Below are 25,864 nucleotides of genomic sequence, written 5' to 3' on the forward strand. Positions count from 1 at the left end.
AGGACCAGAGTTGTGCCAATGAAAGTTAAAGAGGCCATTATGAGGTTGAAAAACAAGAATAAAACAGTAAGAGACATGGCTCAAACTTTAGGATTACTAAAATCAACAATTTGGAACATCATTAAGAAGAAAGAGTGAACTGGTGAGCTCAGTAATTGCAAAAGGACTGGTATTCCAAGGAAGATCTCCACTGCTGATGACAGAAGGATTCTCATCATACTGAAGAAAAATCCCCAGACACCTATCCTACAGACCAGAAACACTCTTCAGGAGATAGTTGTGGATGCGTCAATGACTACTGTCTGCAGAAGACTTCATGAGCAGAAATGCAGAGGCTACACTGCAAGATGCACACCACTAATTAGCTACAGAAACAGATGGCCAGATTGCAGTTTGCCAAGAAGTTTTTAAAAGAGCTTGCATAATTCTGGGATAAAAAGGTCTTGTGGACAAATGAGACCAAGATTAACGTGTATCAGAATGATGGCAAAAGCCAGGTGTGGAGGCATAAAGGAACTGCCCAAGATCCAAAACATACATCCTCATTTTTTAAAGCATGTTTTGTGGTTATTATTCCCTGAACATATATAGCATATAGCTACCATGGTGCACATATCTTCATTGATATAACCGCTGATGGCAGTAGCAAATTGAATTCTGAGGTGCCTAGAAGCATCTTATCTGCTCAGATTTGAGCAAATACCTCCAAACTCATTGGACAGCAATCCAATGATCCCAAATATACTGCTAAAGAAACAAAGGAGTTTTTCAAAGCTAAAAACTGGAAAATTCCTGAATGGCCAAGTCAGTCATCCAATCTAAATCCAATTGAGCAAGCCTTCAATTTGCTGAAGATAAAACTTGGGGGAGGTTGGGCATGTCTTGTTTGCACATTTTGACTATGGCTGCGAGAAAGGGAAAGCCTCCAGCAACTAGAAAATTAGTTTTAAAAGAAGTCGCAATATTTGAAAAAATTGGGCCTACCTCGACTTCGGAGACTCGGGCTGGATTTTCTCCTCCATGGGTGATGAGAGTGGCGGCAGCAAGAGTCCAAATGAACCCGGTGTCATCTCTTCGGGGAGCTGAAGAAATGGCGCCAGCATGGAAATGGAATTACAAAACTTGGATTGAACGGAATTACAGTGGGAGACTAAAAAAAATTAGCTCTCACTAAGGTTGAATTTCAAGACCTTCCCCCTTTGTATTTGGAGGCAGAACAAGAAACACTTTTTTCATCTCTTAGTGATGTGGAGTAGGAAGAGGAAGATCAAAGAAGAAAGTGCCTTTTTGTCAAAATAGGCTTATTCCTTTTTCAATGGGTAACTAATTCTTGAGAATTTGGAGACAGAAGAATATTAAGACGATTGAAGATTGTTTTGAGGATGGGAGATTTATCTTTCTTTCTTCTTTGGCTTGGCTTCGCGGACGAAGATTTATGGAGGGGGTAAAAAGTCCACGTCAGCTGCAGGCTCGTTTGTGGCTGACCAGTCCGATGCGGGACAGGCAGACACGATTGCAGCGGTTGCAAGGGAAAATTGGTTGGTTGGGGTTGGGTGTTGGGTTTTTCCTCCTTTGCCTTTTGTCAGTGAGGTGGGCTCTGCGGTCTTCTTCAAAGGAGGCTGCTGCCCGCCAAACTGTGAGGCGCCAAGATGCACGGTTTGAGGCGTTATCAGCCCACTGGCGGTGGTCAATGTGGCAGGCACCAAGAGATTTCTTTAGGCAGTCCTTGTACCTTTTCTTTGGTGCACCTCTGTCACGGTGGCCAGTGGAGAGCTCGCCATATAATACGATCTTGGGAAGGCGATGGTCCTCCATTCTGGAGACGTGACCCATCCAGCGCAGCTGGATCTTCAGCAGCGTGGACTCGATGCTGTCGACCTCTGCCATCTCGAGTACCTCGACGTTAGGGGTGTGAGCGCTCCAATGGATGTTGAGGATGGAGCGGAGACAACGCTGGTGGAAGCGTTCTAGGAGCCGTAGGTGGTGCCGGTAGAGGACCCATGATTCGGAGCCGAACAGGAGTGTGGGTATGACAACGGCTCTGTATACGCTTATCTTTGTGAGGTTTTTCAGTTGGTTGTTTTTCCAGACTCTTTTGTGTAGTCTTCCAAAGGCGCTATTTGCCTTGGCGAGTCTGTTGTCTATCTCATTGTCGATCCTTGCATCTGATGATTTATAACATTTTTTAAAATTAGGGAAAAATTTAATGTACCTAGCAATACTTTATTTTGTTACTATCAAGTTGAACTGTTTTTACCTGGCAAAATAAGCCCTATTTTGATGTTACCTAATCAAAGTGAATTAGAATTACTGATTTGCAACACTTATGTAAATGAATTTATTTCAGTAATGTATAACTTACTTCAAAATAATGCCCCAAAAATTGGGGTGTGGATGGGAAATAGATTTAAATACATAAATAAGTGAAAAGAATTGGATATAGTTATGTAAGAATAATATGACTAAACTTATAAATGTAATATGAAGGTTAGTTCAATATAATTTTTTACATCAATTATATTTGATTCCACAAAAATTAAATAGATTAAATCCTGTCATATCAGATCTATGTTTACATACAACTTGGCAATGTCCTAAAGTTGGACAATTTTGGTTAAGAGTAGGTAATTTTTTGGAACCAATTACGGGGGTCAAATTCCCACAGGATCTGATGTTATTTTTATTAAGTAATATTAAGGTCATAAGGCCTAAATTAAAATTAAATATTTATTAAATTAAATTGTGTTAATTGCTTTAGCAGTTTTTAGGAAATGTATAGCAATATCATGGAAGTCAGAAATAGATTTAGGCATGGAAAGATGACATTCAGAACTTCATAGTTGTATACCATTAGAGCAGTGGTTCTCAACCTTTTTCTTTCCACTCACATAATACTTTAAGTAATACTTTAAGTAATCTCTGTGATTCGTAAGGGATTGCTTAAAGTAGTGTGTGAGTGGGAGGGAAGGTTGAGAATCACTGCTGTAGACCCAATTGTTACTGAAATATTTTACTTGAGAAAAATTGTCATTGGCCCATTTCCTTTGGAGCTATGAAACCATGCACATAACGAGTCAATTAGGTACAATTAAAACAGTGGTTTTCAAACTTTTTCTTTCCACCCAAATACCACCTTAAGCGATTCCTTGGTAATCGCAGAGCAACAATGGCATTTTGGATTGACCATGTATGAATTACAGCATTTATTTACACATAGACCCCTCATTTCAGGGCACCATACTTGGGTTATAGCAATGGTGTGTATATTAAAATAGTCATGTTTAGAACTTTGCTGCATATCCTTGCATGCCGATGATTACTTGAAGACTGTGATTCACAGACATCACCAGGTGCTGAGTATCTTCTCTGGTGATGCTCAGTGGTATGTGAGTGGAAAGAGAAAGGTTGAGAACCACTGCATTAGAGGAAATTACTTACAATCTGCAAGATAAATATCATGGTTTTTTTTAAATATGGAGCCCATATTTACAAAGTTTTGGATTGCATGTATGATTTGCTCTCTCTAAAGACCTCACTTCTTGGTATCCTCCCATAGCCTTTATTGTATAAATGTTTTATTTTCTTGTCATTCTCTGGATTTTCTTTTTTCTTTATTTTCTTTTAAGGGTGGGGAGATGAGAGGGTGGGTTGGGGAGGTGGGATGATATATGCCACATGTATAATTTCTTTTGAAATAATTTAGAACTGAATGTAATGTAACTATTATTGTGGTTTAAATTTTATAAATAAAATATTTAAAAAACAAAAAAAGAAAACTTGACAACCCCCCAAAAGAATGAGGAGCTGAAGATGGCTATAGTAGAGGCCTGGCAGAGCATCACCAAAGAAGATGCTCAGCACCTGGTGATGACTGTGAATCACAGTCTTCAAGAAATCATCGGCATGCAAGGATATGCAGCAAAGTTCTAAACATGACTACTTTAATATACACACCATTGGTATATCCCAAGTATGGTGCCCTGAATGAGGGGCACCATACTGTGTAAATGAATGCTGTAATTCATGCATGGTCAAACCAAAATGTAAACAAATAACCTTGAATAAAATTTGGAATGTGCATATCAATCACCATGTGAATTGTCTGATTACAAATTTAAACTGTGGAGCACAAGGGCAAATAAAGGAAAAGCATATCTTTGTGGAGGGCAATGTAATGATAACAAAATTATGAAGTGCAATTAAATCCATGCTTTACTTGAAAGAGTCTAGGCAGAATAGATAGAGAGAAACTTCCCATTCATGGAAGGGTTCAGAACCAGAAAACATAAAACAAAGTTTATTTGAAAAAGAACCAAAAATGGCTTTTTAAAGGTAAAGGTTCCATTATTGTAATGTAATACTGCATTTGGAATGTAACATACATGAAATTATATTTCAAATAGTTAAGTTCTGGATTCAGTACTGGGCAAAGGATTTAATGAAGGCTGACTAAATCATGAAATGAATACTTACTTGACAGGGAATCATTTAGAATGCGAGTAGTGAGGTCAGAGCGGAGCTGGATTATTCTGGTTTAGAATCAATATAGATTTGATGCCCTCCTGTCCTGATATTTTGTGCTTTGGTGGAAGAAATCATTGTCAGAGCAGATTGAGAAGTAGAGAGAATGAAAGCAGAGAAAAGTAGTGAAGATAGATGTGGGAGTTCATGAGGTTTCAATTTGTACTTATTGCAAATCTATGCCTGTAGTGATGCTGGGGAAGAATTGGACATAAAGATGATTTGAGTTTTGGACAAGTTAATGGCTGTATATGACAGAATTTAGATGACTGGTTAAAAAGAGCATTCAGGACTCTTGAGTATCAAAACAACAATTCCTTTTAATTGTTCATAGTTTCTACTTTACCAATCTCAGCAACGTTTCTGGCTATTCCCACCCACTGTGACATAATTCTTCCTCACGTGCATCTTGTACCTTTTACCCAGAAGCTTAAATCTGGATGGCGTAATCCTTGTACCATCAGCTAATGTGAGCAGCTTTTCTCTGCCCCTCATATCTAAACCGGCCATAATCTATGTACTTTTATAAAATGTATTTAAAATCCCTCATCTAGTAAATTTCTGTACCCTCCCAGTGCCATTCACATCTTTTCGAAAGTGCGGTGATGAAATTTGGTTGCAATATTCTAACTGTATTCAATTAGCATTTTTAAAGAAAAGTGCTGCAGGATTTCTTGCTTTTGTTTTCAATTCCTCCTTACAAACCCAAGATCCCAAAAACTTTGCAAATTGATCTCTCAAAATCTTGGAGAGTTTATGCACAGGAGCTCCCAGGTCTTTCTGTTCCTACGGGACACTGTGCCATTAAATCAATATTGCCTTGTACTTGTAGTACATTCCATTTACTACATCAGCCCTTTCTTTTAATCCATTGTTTATAATTGTTATTATCCTCTCTGTATGGAGTTCACCTCAAATTTGGTGTATACAAATTATGAAGTTTTGTTCTGTATTCCTTTAATCATTTAAAATAGCAGTCCTCCTCGCAGTGACTCTTAGAGAATGTCAGACTAAAATCTCCAGGTCTAAAAACCTTTGCCACAACTTATTATTCACTGTTCTTCCTTTTATCCTGGATTTTTTTTTACAACTGAAGGTACTGGATCCACATTACAAAGCAGATTATTTGTTTCTCATTCCTCTGATACTGCCTTATTTCCCACGTGTTTCTGTTTTTGGTTTTGGATATTTATGTCTGGTGCTTCTTTTTAAATTTATCTGAGTTGACGCTATTACATAAACTTTTGTGTGGCATCTTGTCAAACAGTTTTTTTTTCCAAAGCTACAAAGACAGCATTTACTTCATTGAAGACACTGTAAGTGCTGGAAATGTGAGCAAACAATTGCTGGAGGAACTCAACAGGTCAGATGGCATCCATAGGTAGAAATGCTCAGTCAAAGATTCTGGTCCAAATCCTTTATCAAGATGAAAGAGAAAAGGGAGTGATATATACATAAAGGGGGAAAGAACGTGGAGTTGGGGTGGGGTTGCAAGAGTTACAGGCTATAGGATAGAATAGTGGTTCTCGACCTTTTTCATTCTACTCACATACCACTTTAAGTATTCCCTCTGCCATAGGTGCTCTGTGATTAGTAAGGGATTAGTAAGGGTGGAAGGAAAAAGTTTGAAAACCACTGTTTTAATTGTACCTAATTGACTCATTATGTGCATGGTTTCATAACTCCAAAGGAAATGGGCCAATGACAATTTTTCTCAAGCAAAATATTTCAGTAACAATTGGATCTAGAGCAGTGATTCTCAATCTTCTCTTCCCACTCACATACTACCTTAAGCAATCCCTTACTAATTACAGAGCACTGATGGCATAGGAATTACTTAAAGTGGTATGTGAGTGGAAAGAAAAAGGTTGAGAACCACTGGGATAGAAGATGTGAGAGGTGAAGAGATCATGTGGAGGAGGGATGGAAAGAAAGAAAGGTTGAGAGAAAAAAAACAAAAAAAGTTCAAGAACAAGAAGAGGTGGAAGCAATGGTACTGGGTAAGGGTGCCTAATGTTGGAAAGAAAAATGTTCATGTTAGGCTTGACGTTGTCCACAAGGAATATGAAATGTTGTTTCTCAAATTTATGTTTGGTCTTGCACTGACAATGGATGAGGCTGAAGTTAGATATATTGTAAAAGGAATGATTGGGGAAGTTAAAATAGTTGGCAGCAAGAAGCTCAAGCTTTGACCCACAGAGCATAGGTGTTTGGCAAAGCAGTCACTCGATCTACATTTGGCCTCCCCAATGTAGAGGAAACCACGCTTTTGTACTTTCAGCAATTACAGCAGAAGTACCTGGGTTTGGCTGGGGGTGGGGGTGCAGAAGGATAATTGGGGAGGGAAGAGTAGATTAGGGAGTGTCAGAAAGATGTCTCCCTGCAAAAAATGGATATGGGGAGAGAAGGGATTGTGCTGAAGATGGGGGGTGGGGGGTGGTTATCAGATATGGAGGCTATTGAGGTGGGATGGAAAGTGAAGAAGAAAGGAGCTGTTCTTGTTCTGCCTGGGAGGAGGGGGGGAGGGAAACAGTATGAGAAATGGAGGAGATATAAGCATAGGTTTTATCAATAATAATAAGGGTGAATCCACATTTATGAAGGAAAGATGCCATTTTGGATGTCCTAGACTGAAGGTCTCCTCCTAGGATCAGATGCTATGGGGGTGGAGGAATTGGGAGAGAGGGGTGGCAACCGTACAAGTCAATAGAGTGGAAAGAATGTAATCCTAGTAACTTTGAGAATCTGTAGGCTTGTAATAGGTGTTTGTGGATAGTTTGTCCCCTGAGTTGGAGACAGAAAGGTCAAGGAAGAGGAGGGAGATGTCAGAAATAATCTAGTTAAATTTAAGGGCCAGGTGAAAGTTGGTGAAGTGTATGAAATTATCAGGTTCTTCATGAGGACAAAAGATAGCACAAATATAGTTATCAATACAGAAGAGAACAAGGGACTGGACACCTCTGTTTATGAAAGAAGCAGAGAGTCCTGAGGACTTCCTGGCAGGGAATAGATATCCAAAGGGCCAATCTTCAGATGAACTTTTTAGAAATGCATGCACCAAGAATGGGTTGATAAATGGCAAATAATGTTCAGGCCCACGTACTAGGCAATGACATTGCCAACATGCCAAAGTCCCTTCAATAGTCAGTCATGAGTGAGCTTCCTACATCTTTAGTGTCCTCACTCGACTATTCACCATTGCAAATGCTATGGCTGCAGCAACAGATCAGAATATGTATACATGGTTTGAGGTCCAAAGATGGATGATCCAAAATCGAGGAAATCTAGATCTTTTATCTGAATCAATGTGAAACTTGAGTAAGTGGCCAGAACTGGGAGAGAATTTCATTGCTAGTGGTATTTTGCTGTCTGTAAATTGTGCTTTATTTCCAATATGAGCAATGACTGCATGCCAAAATTAATCGGTTGTAAACTATTTGAGAAATTTTACTATAACCAGCACTATTAACATAAATTCACCTCTTTTGTTAGCTTAAGAAATGGCAGAAGAGACAAATAAATGCATTCATGTGTGGTGGATGCCCGGTAAACTTTGTTTTGGTGATAGCTGGTGTCTTCCAAGCCAAACAGAAATTCTGACCTACCCAAAAATTGTAGTAAATATTAAGATGGTGATCAACATGATCAAAAATCCCATTATGATTTTTTTTTTTGAAGGAAGGAAAAAAAGTAGCTTGGGTAAATATAGAAATGAATAAGAATCTGAAGAATTTCTATATAAATGGAATGAGGTATTATTAACTGGAGAAACGGGCACACAAATGTTAAGTCATTTGGTTAGAAAATGCGGCATAAGGTACATATGTTGATGGGAGTTGAAGAGTTGAGGATGCCACTAGTGCAAAATAAATTGATCCCATTTACGTTGAATAACAGAAATTTTATTAACCAGTCAAAAAAAGGAATAAAATTTATTTTAAAGACTTATCAAGGCAGATATTTAATGACTTTTGACCAATTGAAAGCTAAATATGGAATACAAAATAGTACAATTTCAGATATTATCAATTAAGGGCTTATCTATGAGAAAGATTATCTATAAGTTATTTACTGTGAGAAGATGATGAAATAGAAACAATAATATGAAATCCAAATACAAAAAAGTTCATATCAGTTATGTATTATTACTTTTGAGGGGAGTAAAGAAGAAAGATCTAAACAAAGGTGGGAAAGGCCCTGGATATAGATTTAAATGATAAAAATTGGACACAAATACATTATGATAGTATGAAAAATACAATAAATGTTAGATATAGAATGGTGCAATAAAATTTCATACATCAGTTATATATTATGCCACAAAAGCTGAATAGAATAAAGCCAGATATTTCAGATAAGTGTTTTCGATGTAAACAGGACACAGACACCTTTTTACACTCTACATGGACATGCCCCAAATTCTTTTTGTACTAATTTAATAGATTTCCTTCAACAGGTAATAGGTGTTAAACTCCCAAGAAATCCTATATTGTTTCTTCTGGGGGATATATCAAGGATTAGTCCAGATATAAAATTGGAATGGTTTCAAAAAGAATTTTTAAAGGTCACATTGGAAGTTTCCAGGAAATGTATAGCTGTTTCATGGAAATTGGATATGGATTTGGTATTAGATAGATGGCATTGTGAAATGGGAAGCTGTATACCTTTGAAAAAGATTACATATAATTTAAAGAACAAATATGATAAATTTTTTGAAAATTTGGTTCCCATATATGCGAAAGATCGATGTTATAACTTTATAAGTAATTACATTATGTCAATTGGTAGAAATTTGGTGTGAACCTTTGTCACTCCCCAGCCTCACCTTAATGTATCTTATTTTATTTTATTTTATTAGATAACTGGATGTGAGTTTTTATAGATTTTGGTAATGTGTTATTTGCGATATAATTTATATTTAAAAGATATAATGGATAGTTGTAAGTGTTGGAATAATTTATCCATAAGGTAATATCCAATATTGTTTTAAAATTAGTCTTTTTCTTTCTTTCTCTGTTCTTTTTTCTTCCTTCTGCTTTTCTCACTTTCTTTTGGAGATTTTCTGTGTGGGAGGGAGCAGGAGGGGAGAAAATTATTTTAAAAAAGCATGTATTGATTTTGATACATAGAATTTTTGGCTATGTATCTAGGTGCAAATTTTTTTTAAATTTGAGGTGAAGGTAAAGGCAGGCACCATACTAAATGATTATTTGTCGATATCCTTAGAAGGTTATAAATTATTCTGGCTCTACAAATCTAGCAATTCAATAAAGTGATAAGAACGAAATGGAAGAGTGGCAGGCAGGGAGCTAGTGGAGAGGAAGGCATGATGCTGTTATCAGTGTCAATTTTTGTGATCAGCAAGGTTTTGATAAATCCAAAGTACTTGGCAGACTGAATATGTGTCTGCATATCATTTTGTCTTCTTCACTTCAACTCAACAATTACTTATGATGTCCTCATTCTTTTAGATGGTATCATTAAATAAGAAGCCCTCATTAAATACCTGGCTCTATATTTTGAGTTAATTTGTTTTAAAATATGAGAAAACTGTTGAGAATATGTTTAAATAGAAACTTTAGAAAGTTTAAAGTAATCCTTGTAATGAAACTAAATTACATTGATAAGGACTTTTTAAAAAAATGAACATATTGTTAAAGTATTGCTATCTCTTCATCACTGGGTCTAAATCCTGGAGCTCTATTCATCAGAGCACAATGACTGTATTTCAAGGCAGCAGCTCAGCACCACCTTGTTAAGGGCAATTGGCAAGTAAAACTGGTTTTGCCAATGACATCCAAATCCTGGGGGAGGTAAGCCAAATCAAATGGTTCATTGGTTTAGAATAAAACTCATTATTATTACAACAGAATTCAGGGAGCTATGCTTTATCTGGCTTGGGAATGCTTAATTTTTAAATAGAAAAATATTCTCATACTAAACTCCCTCAGCAAACCCAAAAATGTATCAGAAATAAATAGGCCAATTATATCCATTTCAGTCTTACACTGACTACATTTTTTTGGCTAATTTTTCCCTTTGTTACATTTTTAGATGGTGTTTCTATTTTAATTCCATTTGGGTGGCACGATTGGCATAATGGATAGTGCAAAGCTTTAGAGTCAGTGATCGGGAAGGGGTTCAAATCTCGTGCTGTCTGTAAGGAGTTTGTACATCCTCCCCATTTCTGTGTGGGTTTTCCCTGGGGGCTCCGGTTTCCTCTCACCATTTGAAACCTACTGGGGGTGTAGGTTAATTGGGTGTAAATTGGGCTGCACGGACTCATCAGCCGAAATGGCCTGTTACCAAACTGTATGTCTAAACTTTTGATGGACTTAATTTAAGGTCAGTGGTTATGAGAAAAATCTAAGATTACCCCTTAATTATATAGAATTAAGCTGATAGCAGTTTATTAGAATTTTGTCTTTGAAGGTGAAAAGGCAACCTTATTTCCCACTTGAAGATGGACAGAATTGTGCCCAAGAATGATAACCTATTTGCTCGATTAAATTTATAGGATGGCCACTTGCGTGAATATATTTAGAATTGTGCTTCTAAATTTTTTTTTGCCTTCATATGTGAGGGAAAAAGAGATAGTCCAGCCTGTGTTGGAGAGGTAACATATTTCATTGTACCTGTTTTCCTCAGTTGTTGAATTAATTTTTGCTTCACTTTTTACTCAGCTTTCCAACTAGTAAATTGATTTTAGCATTCTGTTATTCTTGGTTCTGCTTCACAACTGCTCACACCAATTATCACAAGATAAAGGAACAGAAATAGGCCATTCAGCCCATCAAGTCTGCTCCGCCACTCCACCATGAACTAAACCATTTTCCCATATAGTTCCATTTTCCAGCCTTTTCCTTATATCCCTGATTAATTAGATACCTGTCACTCCTCATTAAACTCCCCCAATGATCTGGCCTTCACATCTGTATGTGGCAAAAGAAATTTCTCCTCATTTCTGTTTTAAATGGGTACCCTCTAATCCTAAGACTGTGCCCTCTTGTCCTGGACTTACCCACCATGGGAAACAACATTCACATCTATATTGTGTGGAAAGGGTTCATTTTTGGATACTGCAGGCAAGCGAGTCCGGACACAGTGCAGTGCAACAGTACACAGTAAAATTGGCTCTGGGGCAGTCCCAGAGCAAACACAATTAATCAATGACAACACCTACACACAGGTTAAGCTAAACAAGTTCAAATACAAGCAACTTCACCCACCCACACACAGAGGTAGAGGTTACTGGCTCGCACCCAACCTTGAAATCCTGACCGGGGAAGGGGCTAAGCGACAAAGGAGTGTGCACGAATCCTCACCCAGCTCATGAGTAATGACCTATAGGCAAGGGCTCTGATTCCTGATAAGGTGCCCTAACTGGCTACCTATGTGGAAGAAACACAGTCTCTAACCCCAAGTAAATGGAGGACTATGGCTACAATGCCGGTATCTACTGGGTTGCCGGTGATATGCTGGTCGCCCTAAGGGTTGCAAACCCCTTACCTGTGTTCCCCTCCGGTTGGCATTCACTGTGGCAGCAATGACCTGGAACGAGTGCAGGACTTGACCACATGGCAAAGAGAATGAATAATGGTATGCTCAGGTTTAAATATCCTGCTCTGCTGAGCAGGGGCTATGATGTATGGGGCCAGCCAATGACAGTGTATGCTCTGACTGGTGGGTGGGTGCACACCTGATTTGCAGGCTGGAATGCCTAAGTGGTAGTTCTGTGTGGCTTCTGATATCAGAGGTATGCTTACCTTGCCAACGTAACAACATCTATTCTGTCCAGTCCTTTCAGCGTTCAAAATGTTTCTATTAGATCCCCTCTCATTCTTTCTGTACTCCAATAAATACAGTCCAAGAGCTGATAAATGCTCCAGGAATCATCCTCATAAATCTTCTCTGAACTCTCTCCAACATCAGTGCATTCCTTCTAACATAAGGGGCCCAAAACAGTGCACAGTACTCCAAATGAGGTCTCACCAGTGCCCCATAGAGCCTCATCAGCACCTCCTTACTTTAGTACACTATTCCTCTTGAAAAGAATGCCAACGTAGCATTCACTTTCCATACTGCTGATCCAACATGGTGGTTAACCTTTAGAATATCCTGCGCACTTCCGAATTTTGAATTTTCTCCCCATCTAAATAATAATCTGCCCATTTTTTTTCCAAAATGTACAACCTTTCGGTTTTTTCAACACTTCCTGCTCCTCCACCATTCTTGGTTTCATCTGCAAACAGAGCCACAAAACCATTTAATTAATAATCTAAATCATCAATAATCATTGCAAAAAGAAGCAGCCCCAATACTGACCCCTGTGGAATACCCTAGTAACTGACAACCAACCAGAACAGGATCCCTTTATTCCCACCCTTTGCTTTCTGCCTTTCAGCCAATGCGCCACCAAAATCTAATATCTGTAATTCCATGGGTTCTCATCTTATTAAACAGCCTCTTATGCGGCATCTTATTGAAAGTTGTTTGAAAATCCAAATACACCACATCCACAGCCTCTCCCTTGTCCATCTTAATTGAGATTACCTCAAAAAAATTCCAATAGATTGGTTAAGGAGGATCTTTGCTTCATGAAACCAAGTTGGCTTGGACCTATCATGTCATACATACTCCTTGAGGTATTTTATAACCTTCTCCTTGAGGAACAACTCCAATAACTTTCTTCTTGTAGCATTGCTACCAAAGATTAAAAGTGATTTCCAAACTTGTAAAGAGGATCCAGTTAACAGAAATTGTTATTTACTAATTAGTAGTTTCCTAATTTATGATAAAATTAAAAAATATATCATTTTATTGGGAGCAAAAAATAGAAGGTAGTAACTATTTAAAATCATACAAACTGGATATCTCTTCAATGCATTGATGCCTTTTTCTGTGCATACATGTCGTTATTTTCTTTACCAATTTCATCCTTCAAAATGAGGTCTTGCGTAATTCTTTTTTTAAATTTTGCTTTAATTGGCTACCCAGTACCATGCTTGGAAAGTGTTAAAACATGTTGGTGTTGGGAATTATTTCATCATATCCCTAATATCTTGGTTCTTCAACTAAACTATCACCAGTATATTCATTTCTGTATGACGTGAGTCTTCTCTGACCTGATTAGTGAACAACAGAAATGTAAATGGCGTCCCTCTCTTCACACACCTCAAGCGTATGTTTTGTTTGTCTCTGCAGGAGCTGTTTCACAGGTTCTGGACAGTTTGGAAGAGATCCATGCATTAACAGATTGCAGTGAAAAGGACTTGGATTTTTTACACAGTGTTTTCCAGGATCAACATCTCCATACCCTACTTGATGTAAGTTTTGAAAGCATTTTATTCAATTATAAATCATTTATTTTTGTAAGACTCTTTAAAATATTGCTTAAAAACCTTATCCATTTGTTTTTGGAGATGATGATCTGTCATAGCTCTTGGTAGTACTCATGATTGAAATAACTAAGGTATGTCAGAACCCATAGGCTGGTTTGAATGTATTAAATAAAATCATGACAAGAGATACATTTTTGAAAAGAGTGATACCGTTTTAAAACAAACTACACTCCTCTGTTTCAAGATGTGATTTTGTTTTTCAATTTCTTGTAAAAATCGCAGCTATTTCACAGGTATAAGATCATTTTCTCATCTATAGACTGATCAATTCCAATGAAAAAGATTATTATTTAGTATTTTAAAGATCTTTGTGCAATTTGTTGCTGTGCGCATAAACCAATGTTCCTCTGCCATGCACTTCCACCCATTGAAGTATAATCTGCCTTTTAGTTTCCATTAAATCCAAACTGTTTTTATGGCAAAAAAAATTTAAAGACCAATAATTGTTGATTTTCCAGAAGTGACCAGGGTACTGTATGTGGAAGAAGAGCGAGTAAAATACTAATTTATTCAAAATAAAAGTGGCAAAAAATTGTACAATTTTTTGAAGAACAAATCCATACATAAACCAAAACAGACTGCTGGAAGAACTAGGTAGGTCAAGTAAAATCTGTGGAGCTAAAGGGATAATCAGCACCTTGCCTGAAGTGTTGATCATCCCTTTATCAACACATAGATTGCTTAACCCTGTGAGCTCCTTTAGCAGTTTGTTTTATGCTCCAGATCTAGTATCTGCACCCAGTTGTGTCTCCAAGCAATATATATTCAGTTCCTACAATTAGTATGTAGCACAATAAAAGGCCATTCAGCCCACTGACATTTTTTGTATCTACAATCTAGCTGAGGTATATATTAATTGCAAACTAAATCAGCTTCTTAAATGTTTAAAGATGCTGCAGTTATGCAAGGTTTTTAAGCCATTATCCTTTGAATATGATATTTGCCCATTTAATAATATTGAAAAATCTTAAATTATGCTGATGAAGCTTGATTTTTAAAAAGTAATTTGGATGCCAAATGGTAAGTTAGTTGTTTATATGAACTTATTTATGCTGGAGAAATTTTAAATCATTCATCTTCAATGTTGATGTATGAATTATTTTGTGCTCTCTCTGACAAAGTTTTAGCAAATCTAGATAATTTCTACTTTGCTTGGCTACTTTGTTCAGTCTGTATCTGGCCTCCTGCCAGTAAAATGTCATGTGTTGAATGGGTCAGCAGGAAAGTTTGTGTGCCAGAATCTTTTGACGTAGATATTTTGTTTGTAAAGAGCAGATGAAAGATGAGACAGAACCTTCATGCATCAATGACTTTCAGATCCACCTTGTTAGGAATTGTCATTTTTTTTAAGGACCAGTACCATGGGGAAATCTGAAATCAGCTGTCTCTAAATTTACAAGTGAAATTTCATTCAGGGAGGTAACAATGTCATCCTTTGTATTCTTGGAACCATTCTACACTGATACCGTTGGCAGTGCCTGACTGCAAGAATAGAAAGCCTAGGCAGCCTGAGCTACTTAAAGTGCATTATTTTAGATCTACAACATCGAACTGACTGTATTTACTAAGTCATTGGGTGAGTTCACGTCTAAGAAGTGATTGCATGTCAGAGGATTCAAAAGCTGTTTTATAGGATTACCTGAACACTTCATGGTACAGAATCTTGCTGTTGATTCAAGATGGAGCCAGTTAGATAAAGAGCACATTTGTCTGTAAATTTGAAATCGAAATTTATTACTAAACCAGCCCAGGTTCAGTAAACGTCTCTCTTATATTTACTGGTTTTGCTTGCTTTTCTATTATATGTTGGTTGGAACTTTCTTTTGGTATAATTGTAGATGTAATCTCATATCACTTTATCTGTTGGTTTGATTGGAGATTTACCCTCAAATTGTGCTGTAATTCAAATACAGATTTGATTATGTATAACAATGTTTTGTTAAGAAATAATATTGTTTCTGTCCTAATACAACAAAATAAACAAATGTATATGTTTATATATAGTTGTGTGTGTATTATATTCAGAAAAATTATATATGCTGAATTAAATCAGGACAAAAGCAGTGGCATACAATTACTTTCGGTGTACTGAATAGGAGAAAATTCATCTGAAGGTTGTTCTTTTAAATTTTTTATATTAAATTTTAGACACACAACATGGTAACAGACCATTTCAGCCCATTGAGGCCCATGCTGCCCAATTAACCAACAACCCCAGTACATTTTGAATGGTGGGAGGAACCAGAGCCCCCGGGGAAAACCCACACAGACAGCACGGGATTTGAGCCCCGGTCCCGATCGCTGATGCTGTAGCAGTGTTGTGTTAACCGCTACACCAACTCTGAATAATTCCTGATACAGGTTTAGCACTTGGGAGCATCAGATGAGGATGGATTTAGTTTGTAAGTGATTCTCAAGTTGTGGATTGGATCTGGAACCTTACTTGGATCATGGCATGAGCAAATTCAGTGAAATGATTGGAGCTTTCAGTTCAATCTTTACGCCTAACTGAGGTAAATTTTGTGAAAATCTGCAGATGTAGTGATTGTAGTTAATACACAAAAGTGCTGTAAAAACTGAACAGGTCCTGAAGTATCCATAAGAGACAAACCAATGTTTCAAGCCTGAGCCCTTCATCAAAGTATGAGCAAAAAGCAGGCAGGCACTAGAACAAAAAGGCAAGGGGAAGAGAGCAAAAAAGCAAGCAGGAAAAGGACTGTTGGCCTGTGCTCCTTCCCCTACCCCTTCTTCCTTCCTCCTCCTGCCTTTTTATTCAGGCACCTTCCTCCATCATGCTCATACCTTGACAAGTGTTCAGGCCCGAAACATTGGTTATATTTCTTTCCTTTGTCTCTATTGGTCGCTGCAGGACCTGCTGTGTTTCTCCAGCACTTCTGTGAGGTAAATCTTGTTTTCGGATTACTGGAAGAATTGCTAAATTTGAGGTAAGGGCATTCATTTTGATCAATTAAGAAGGGAAATTAATGTAAATCTATGATTGAACAATAATTACTTTTATTGTTTAAAAAAGGTTTAATTGCATATCTACTTTACCAGAATGAATCTATTGCTGTTGAAGGTTTGCAATATTTGTTTAGTATTCCATGCATCCTTTAACATAATTTTTCAATTTTTGATTTATTAATTTGGAGCTTTCTCCTTTTTTTCCTGTGCGATCTTGCTCTAAGTATTTCTTGTAAATAATCTCAAAGGACATAGTTCCACTTCCTTCCTTGGCTGTCATCACAACCTCAAGCCAGGCTTTTCACCCTGTGGCATCTCATTTGACCCTGAGCTAAACATCTGGCTTATTATTCTTCCAAGACAAATGCTCCCTGTTTATTTCATATTCCCTATTTCTAACAGTACTTCACCACATCTGCTGAAATGATCATCTGCCTTGTTATTATTTTAAAATACAATTCAATGTTGATCAAGTAGGCCTTTCATCTTCTACCTTTGATAAATGTGAGGTCATGCAAAATTCTGACTAAATTTCTCACTGACCTAAACTGGCTTTAAAACAAGTGTTATTTAAAACCCTTCATGACCTTGTTCCACCCTGTATCCAAACCCATCTTTTAAATCCTCCAAGATCTGTTTCTCAGCTAAAAAAAAAGTGTATCCTAACTTCCTTTCTCCTTTTCTTGCCTTCAAACAGCTTATTCTTCAGCCTTAGAATTTTAAAACATTCCTTAAAATCTACCTCTCTTACTGTGTCCTACTTCCTCCTTCAGTCTCACTTTTTATTCATTGTGCTCCTATGTGCCTTTGGAGGTTTTACAAAGCCAAAATCTCTGCACAAGTATAATTGTTACACATGACTCATCATCTCTGAAAGAATTCTCATGCAATTTTTCACCATTCCTCAGTCACAGCATCCTTTATCCCTCCCCAGAAACAAAAAAATACTACATTTTATTTCTGGAACCACCGCTACCAGGATGCAACATTAGACTTTAAACATTATCAAGTCTAGAAATGAGTAATCAAGAGAAATAATTATTAAGAACATAAATACTGGGGGGATGTCACATGATGCCGTGAGAAGCAGCACACACCCTAACGACTCCCACGGGATTAATTTAAAAAAGCCCATATTAATAAAAGTTTTTTTTAAATAAAAACTATTTTAAAGTTCATTAACAAAAGAAAAAAGACGTCGCCGAAGAAAGAAAAGACACCAAAATTAACACCTACCAAAAAATCGGAAGAGAAAAAGAAGAAAGAAGTTGGGCCTACCTTGTCAACAAAGCAGGCCGCTGAAGTTCTCTCCAGATCCGCCAGCAAGGACCCTGTGAGGGACCTTCCTCCGGAGCCTTCTTGGCGGCGTCCCGTAAAGATGGTGCAGGAGGAAAAATTAAAACTGCATTGCGCATGCGTGGTGCAGAAGAAAAAAGTTAGAAAAAATACAAGGTCTCTTAAAGGGACTGTCTGGTGGCTCGACATCTGAACAAGAAGGAGATACATCTCCAGTGGAAGAGGCTTCAGAAGAATATGAAAGTGAAGAAGAAATGTCAAGTTCAGAAGAGGAATGATTTAGATGCAAGAAAAATATTTTTTTAAAAGAAATAAATAAGATTGACACAAAATAGATGGACTTAATTGGACTTTGGAAAATAATTTTAAATTGCTCTCTGCAGAATTGAAGCAAGTGAAAACAGATTTGACAGTTAAAGTGGATAATGCTTTAAAGGTGATAAATAACATCTCAAAGGGAGTTGATAAGTTGGAAAATAAGATTCAAGATGTTTGAGAAGAAGTACAACATATTGAAGCAAGATCTAACATGTCTGAAGATACGACGACCAATTTGATTTCGATAAATGAAAAACTGTTGGAAAAAGTTGATATTCTGGAAAATTATAGTAGAAGAAATAATATTAAATTAGTGGGAATCTCTGAAGGAAAAGAAGGAGAAGACGTGATTCTTTTTTTTTTCAAGAATGGATACCTGCCGCATGTGTTTTTGTGGTTTGGCCATGACCCATAAAATGGAGAGAGGTAGTGCAAGGTTTTACAGCACTTGAGGAGGGGTTTTTGTTTTGCTCTTTTTTCTTTTTTTTTTCTTTCTAGTAATCAAGTACAATGTATTTAATCTGAATAACCTTGATGTTTTTGGATTGCAGAGATGACGTTCAGGACCAAATTATTTTGTGGGAATTCTTCCTGAAAAAGAATTTTATAAATAAAAAAAAATAATAAAGTAATTAAGGTTATGAGTTTTAATACTAACGGGATTAATGGGAAAATTAAGAGAAAGAAAATTTTGTCTTATATTAAGAAATTTGGAGTTGAAATTGTTTTTTTTGCATAAGACTCATTTAACTGAAAAAGAACACTTAAAATTAAAAAGAGATTGGGTAGATCAAGTAGTTTTTTCTTCATTTAATTCTAAGGCTAGAGGAGTGGCAATTTTATTTAAGAAAAGTCTGCTAGTTAAGATTCAAAATGTGATTACAGACCTGTCAGGTAAATATATAATGGTAAATTGTCAAATATTTTCAGAGGAATGGACTTTGTTAAATATATATGCACCAAATATAGATGATGAAAAATGTATTCAAGATATTTTTTTGTATTTGGCAGGTGTTCATGAAAATATTTTAGTTGGAGGAGATTTTAATTTTTGTTTGGATCCTTTATTAAATAAATCATCAAGAACAACAGTTAAATCTAAAGCAGCTAAAACTTTGTTATATTTAATGAAAGATTTAAACTTAATTGTTATATGGAGAAGGAAACATCCTAGAGAAAGAGATTATTCTTTTTATTCTAATCAGTTTGATACATATTCTAGAATTTTTTTTGCTTTCGGCTCAAAACCATTCAGGAGTTTTGAATATTGAGTATATAGGTGTTCAGGAAAGTTTTCATAATCAATACGTAGATGAACTGGCTCAAGAGGGGGCAGTATTGGATCTCCTGTTAGGGAACAAGATAGGACAGGTGGAAGAGGTTTGTGTTGGGGAACACTTTGGGTCAAGTGATCACAATACTATTAATTTTAGGCTAGTAATGGAAAAGAATAAGAGGTGGGCCAAAGGTTGAGATTTTTGATTGGAAGAAAGCATATTTCGAGGGGATGAGAAAAGATTTGGAGAGTGTGGGGTAGGATATTTTCATAGAACAATGAGGCTGATAAATGGAGGATCTTCAAAGGAGAAATTCTACGAGTGCAGAGTTTGTATGTTCCCGTGAGGATTAAAGGAAGGGTTAGAAACTGTAGTGAGCCTTGGTTTTCAAAAAAAAATTAGGAACTTGGTTCGGAGGAAGACGGGTACGTACAATGGGTATAAACAACAAGAATGGATGAACTGCTTGAAGAATATAAGGAGTGTAAAAAAATATCTTAAGAAAGAAATTAGAAAAGCTGAAAGGAGATATGAAGCTACTTCGGCAGATAAAGTTAAAATAAATCCAAAGGGTTTCTATAGATACAGTAGAAGTAAAAGAATAGTGAGGGATAAAATTGGACCCCTTGAAGATGAAGGGCGTAGGCTCTGTGAGAAGCCAGAGGAGATGGGTGAAATTTTAAATGATTTTTTTCTTCAGTATTCACTAAGGAAAAGAATATTGAGCCAGATGAAGAGAAGAAATATGGTAGGGAGCTCATAGATAATATAAGAATTAATGAGGAGGTAGTGTTGGCTATATTGAAAAAGATCAAGGTGGATAAATCTCCAGGTCCTGACAAAATATTCTCTAGGACCCCAAGGGAGGTTAGTGAACAAATAGTGGGGACGTTGACAGAAATATTTAAAATGTCACTGGCCACGAGGGAAGTGCCGGAAGATTGGAGGGTGGCTCATGATGTTACGCTGTTCAAAAAAGGATCCAGAAGTAGAACTGGTAATTATAGGCCTGTAAGTCTGACATCTGTGGTGGGTAAATTCATGGAAAGTGTTCTTAGAAATGGTATATACAATTATTTGGAAAGACAGGGATTGATTCAGAGTAGTCAGTGTGGTTTTGTACATGGCAGATCATGTCTAGCAAATCTTGTAGAGTTTTTCAAGGAGATTACTAAAAAGATTGACATGGGGAAAGTGGTGGATGTTGTCGCTTTGGACTTTAGTAAGGCTTTTGATAAGGTTCCCCATAAGTTTGTAAGGAAGGTGGAAGCATTAGGCATTAATGATGAAGTAGTGAAATGGATTCAACAATGGTTGGATGGGAGATTCCAGAGAGTAGCAGTGGAAAATTGTTTGTCAAATTGGAGGCCGGTGATGAATGGAGTGCCTCAGGGATCAGTTCTAGGTCGTCATATCTATTAACGATCTAGATGATAGGGTGGCAAATTAGATTAGTAAATTTGCAGATGATACAAAGGTTGGCAGTGTTGTGGACAGTGAGGAAGATTATCAAAGCTTACAGGGTGATATAGGACCGTTAGAAGAGTGGGCTGAAAGATGGCAGATGCTTTTAATACTGATAAATGTGAGGTGCTACATTTTGATGGGACTAATCAAAATAGGACATACACCTTAAATGGTAGACATTTGAGGAGTGCAGTGGAACAAAGGGATTTAGGAATCATGGTACATAATTCTCTGAAAGTTGAATCACATGTGGATAGGGTGGTGAAGAAAGCATTTAGTATGTTGGCTTTCATAAGAATTATGAAACTAGCATTTGTAATTATTGTAAATAAGAATTTGTATTAGAACAAAGGAGTTGGGATGTTATGTTGAAATTGTATAAAGCATTGGTGAGGTCAAATTTGGAATATTGTGTGCAGTTTTGGTCACCAAATTACAGGAAAGATATAAACAGTATAGAGAGAGTGCAGAAGAGGTTTACGAGAATGTTGCTGGGGTTTCAGGGTTTGAGTTGCAGGGAATGGTTCAGCAGGCTGGAACATAGAAGGTTGAGGGGTGATTTGATAAGAGGTATTCAAAATTATAAGGGGGATAGATAGAGTCAATGTGGATAGGTTTTTTCCACTGAGAGTGGGGGAGATTCAAACAAGAGGACATGGATTGAGAGTAAAAGGGGAAAAGTTTAAGGGAAACATAAGGGGGATATGCAGAGGGTGGTGGGGGATATGGAATGAACTGGCAGTGGTGGTAGAAGTGAGATCAATGTTAATATTCAAGGAAAGGCTAGATAAGTATATGGATGGGAGAGGTGTGGAGGGTTATGGGTTAAATGCATGTCAGTGGGACGAGGTGAGAGAAGATGTTCGGCAAGGACTAGTAGGGCCAAGCTGGCCTCTTTCTGTGCTGTAAATGGTTATATGGTTAAACCTTTTTGGATTTCCATTAGTAAGTTTTTACAACTGGTTACAGATGTTGTTTTTCCATTAAATCCTGAATTATGGGAAATTTTCCCTGTTGATGGGAAATTTTGAGAATATAACTCCTAAATTATCTTTTTCAGATTTTCATTTGAAAGTTGTTAAATTAGTTTTGGTAATAACAAGGAAATGTATTGCTGTTACTTGGAAATTAGATGTTTCATTAACATTAGGAAGGTGGCAAACAGAGATTCGAAGCTGTATTCCATTAGAAAAAAAATTACATACAATTTGAGGGGTTAATACTTTGTATTTTTACAGATTTGGAGCCCATATGCTTGAACAATGGGATTCAAATTATAATTTCTTTGAGTCCTCCAGACCGGTGAAGTCTTTCTTAAAAATAAGTAATAGTTTTTTTTAGAAACTTTTTTTTGGGATCTTTGAGTGTCTTCCAAAGCAATCCAATTCAATGTATAACTATGTTATGTATTTTAGGTATTAGTTTTTAGTAGGGGTAGTAAGGATTAGGGTAGGGGGGTAGGGATTAGTTGGGGTTTATATGGGTTTTTTTCTTTTTATATAAATCAGCAAGTATTTGTAAGTTCTGTAACAGTGTGATTTATGATTTTACTAATAGTGATATGTGTTGATTTTAAATAAAATATTTTTTTTAAGTATGAATACTTAAGAAATTGGTGCAGATCATTCAGCCCTCTAACTGCTCCACCATTGAGAAAGATTATGGCCAAACTGCTGGAAGAACTCGGTGAGTCAAGCAGTAGCTGTGGAGGCAAAGAGCTGATCATTATTTCATACTGAGAACCTGAATCAGGACCAAGTGCAGAGGGAAGAGAGACAGTTAAAAAGAGGAGGCATGAGATTGTCCAGCAGATCATAGGTGAAACCAGGTGAGGTGGGGGATGATGGGCAAACAGAGGCAGGTGAAGGAGGGGGGGGGTTTGAGATAGAGGCTTGTCAGTAATAGATGGAAGCAGATCAGGAAAAAAAATTAGGCAAATTGTGCCGAGGAGGGGGGATAGGCCAAGGGAGAAGAAACCCAGATAGATGGAACCAGATGAAGAAGAATAATGAATTGAGGTTACAGGAGAGAGATGTGGAAGAAGTGAATAAACTAGGAGGGGACCCCAGGAGGAATGGAAAATGGAACAGAGTGAGTGTGGGATACCTGAAATTAGAAAATGTTGATGTCATTCGCATGTTGCATAAGTTCAGGCTGTACCTCTTTAATCTGGCACATCGGGACCTGGCCATTTTTTTAAAACAAATGTCTCCCTAAGGGAATGCTTATTAGCACCAGCACCATTTTCTGCACCTCTTGGTCTCTTGGATAATATCCTGAAGGGCAAAAATGCAGCTGAATATAAGAAATTAACTATCTCCAAAACACTCAGCTGCAGTGTTAACAGATTTTTGTGCATTAGTGCTCCTAGCGTCTCCCCCCCCCCCCCCCACCACCGGGTGTAGATCCTCAAACTAATGGCGGCAGATTCAAAAAGTGCCAGACCATAGAGCACCAGATTAGAGAAGGTACAACCTGTATTATATTCACTAACTGAGGAAAGTATTTGCATGCTCCTGGTTTACATTTAATTTGAATACTTTTGGTGCAACTTTGGCGTAATACATACACAAATGGTAAACACTATAATTCATTGTATTAAAACCTTGCTTTAAAATTATAATTGCATCTAACTTATCCAGTGTTCTCATCCAACACTGCCTGCATTCTTGCCATTTCAAATTCTTCCAAATTTGTAGGAGGATTGTTAGTTAATTCAGATGGAAATTTACTCCCTTTCAAAATGAGGCATAATGTTCCTTTTTCATTGGGATTGTGAGGTGGGTGGACAAGGCAATAGAACTCGCCTGTGTTACATTGTTTACCATCTTTCCATGTCTGTCTGTGCGTAGGATGTGCACAATATAGTAATGCTTCAACTGCAAGATAGCATTAATACATTGTCAAATGTGCAAAGGATTTGCAGACGAATAGTCAATCAATTTCTTTGATCTGGAATTTGAATTCTAATAGGAAACTGAATACTAATTTTTCCTAATGTTTAAATACTATGTGGCACATAGTAACATTTTAAAACTCTGATACATTTTTTTCATGCTATCATAAAATGTAGCATTTTCAAAAATGTCAGTATATGAAATGAATGTACAAGTACCTAACCTTTTATTCAGGTTTCTGAACAGTGGCAAACTCCAAAAACAGGCACTTTTTTCGGTAGATGACATCAGTTCATCAAATATAGTTTTTTACACATAAGTAACATTAATTTCATGTAATAAATGAACATACTTACCTCCAAAATGGCTGCTCACTCAGGCAGGGCGTTTACACTAAATAAGGTTGAATTGCAATGATTTTGGAATTGTGGTGATTTTGGAGGCTGAACATTTGAGGTTGGGTGGGTAGAATGAAATATAACTGAGTTTTTAAAATGTTGCACAAATAATTTCCATTTTGAGAGGGAGGACCCCCCCCCCCCCAGTCCCCTGTCGTCCCAGTCCCCGCCCCCATGGGCACCCTCTCTTACCTTCGGTGGAAAAGTGACTCTTTTCCAGCACCCGATGTAAGAGAAGCAGGCTTAATACAGGATCAGTGGCCATCTTCCTTACCCATAATCCCTCATGCACCTGGAATCACTCTGTAAAACATTGATGAGTTCTGCTTCTTAAATAAGCTACATCTGGCTAGTAAATAGCAGCTGTTCTGTATCATGTATTTTTTCTTTTTTTTAAACTTTTATTTCCATATGCAGTCAGATCATACAAACAAAATCCATAAATCACATATCAGATGCATACAACGCATCAATCTATCGTACTCGAGTTCTGTTCATAGAGATATCACAGATTTAGGCACCCAATTAACCTCATTCTAACCAATATGTTGTCATCTATATATTTAACCATACATTTCTTCATATGCCCATTGTGACACTTTCGAGGAGAGGGTCAGTCTAATCTTGTTGAATTTATCATTTTATGTGCATATGTATCTAATCATAATCTCATCTGTATGGTTTATTCCAATTACATGTAGCGTGCACCAGTCAAACTCCTCCCCTCCACTGAGATTACGGAGAGGTTATATCACTAATCAATCTTGGTAACTGTAGCATTACTGGTGACCACTTGAAGTTGAAGACATCTGTCCTTAGTTGGAGTTTAGCTGTGATGCTTTCTATCAAAAATACACTTTTTAATCCATTTGGTGGTTTGATATTTCTCCATAATACTGTAATCATATTCTTTGTGATCAACAGCAACACCCTGAGTAAACATGTCTAGTTTTTTAGTATCTACATACTCTGGAGTCACTTCCAATATGAAATACGACGTGCTTAATTTCCACCTGAATATCTCTCCAATATTGATATAGTTTAGGACAGTCCCAAAAACTATGGGGCATGATGGCCAATCTTCCCACATTCTCTCCAACCTAATTCTGAGGTGCTAATGTATCTCGCCAATGAGGAACCTTAAATTCTTTCATTTTAATTTTCCATTCAAACTCTATCTGGGTAGGGCTTCTTGTTAATTTGTGACCATCAAGGCATGTCTTTTCCAACATTTCATCTGTAATGCATACTGAAGGCTTGTGCATTTCTTGATCTAGGAAGTATTGCATTTTGTACTGTTGAATTAATGAATAAACTTAATCTTC

At 37.1% G+C, this 25,864-nt stretch overlaps 2 protein-coding genes across 19 annotated transcripts in view; one reads left to right on the plus strand and one right to left on the minus strand.

The window, feature by feature from the left end:
* Positions 1–12,105, minus strand: part of gpr34b (G protein-coupled receptor 34b) — a 76,923-nt gene extending 64,818 nt beyond the window's left edge. For 6 of the 10 annotated variants that reach the window (XR_011341668.1, XR_011341667.1, XR_011341666.1 and 3 more), the window contains exons 1-2: positions 12,031–12,105; positions 985–1,082 (exon numbers count right to left, since the gene is read on the minus strand). Coding sequence is in view for 2 of the 10 variants with exons in the window: in XM_069889322.1 (XP_069745423.1) it covers positions 985–1,082; positions 12,031–12,100 (168 nt within the window). In the remaining 8 variants the exon portion in view is untranslated. The remainder of the gene's footprint in view (positions 1–984; positions 1,083–12,030) is intronic. The other 4 variants (XR_011341669.1, XM_069889319.1, XM_069889316.1 and 1 more) reach the window with 1 other exon arrangement.
* caska (calcium/calmodulin-dependent serine protein kinase a) overlaps positions 1–25,864 on the plus strand; it is a 309,385-nt gene that overhangs the window by 185,528 nt on the left and 97,993 nt on the right. For all 9 annotated transcript variants that reach the window (XM_069889306.1, XM_069889307.1, XM_069889308.1 and 6 more), the window contains one exon: positions 13,726–13,847. In XM_069889306.1, coding sequence (XP_069745407.1) covers positions 13,726–13,847 — 122 coding nt within the window. The remainder of the gene's footprint in view (positions 1–13,725; positions 13,848–25,864) is intronic.

Source organism: Narcine bancroftii, chromosome 7, assembly GCF_036971445.1.
Source record: "Narcine bancroftii isolate sNarBan1 chromosome 7, sNarBan1.hap1, whole genome shotgun sequence".
Classification (NCBI taxonomy): domain Eukaryota; kingdom Metazoa; phylum Chordata; class Chondrichthyes; order Torpediniformes; family Narcinidae; genus Narcine; species Narcine bancroftii.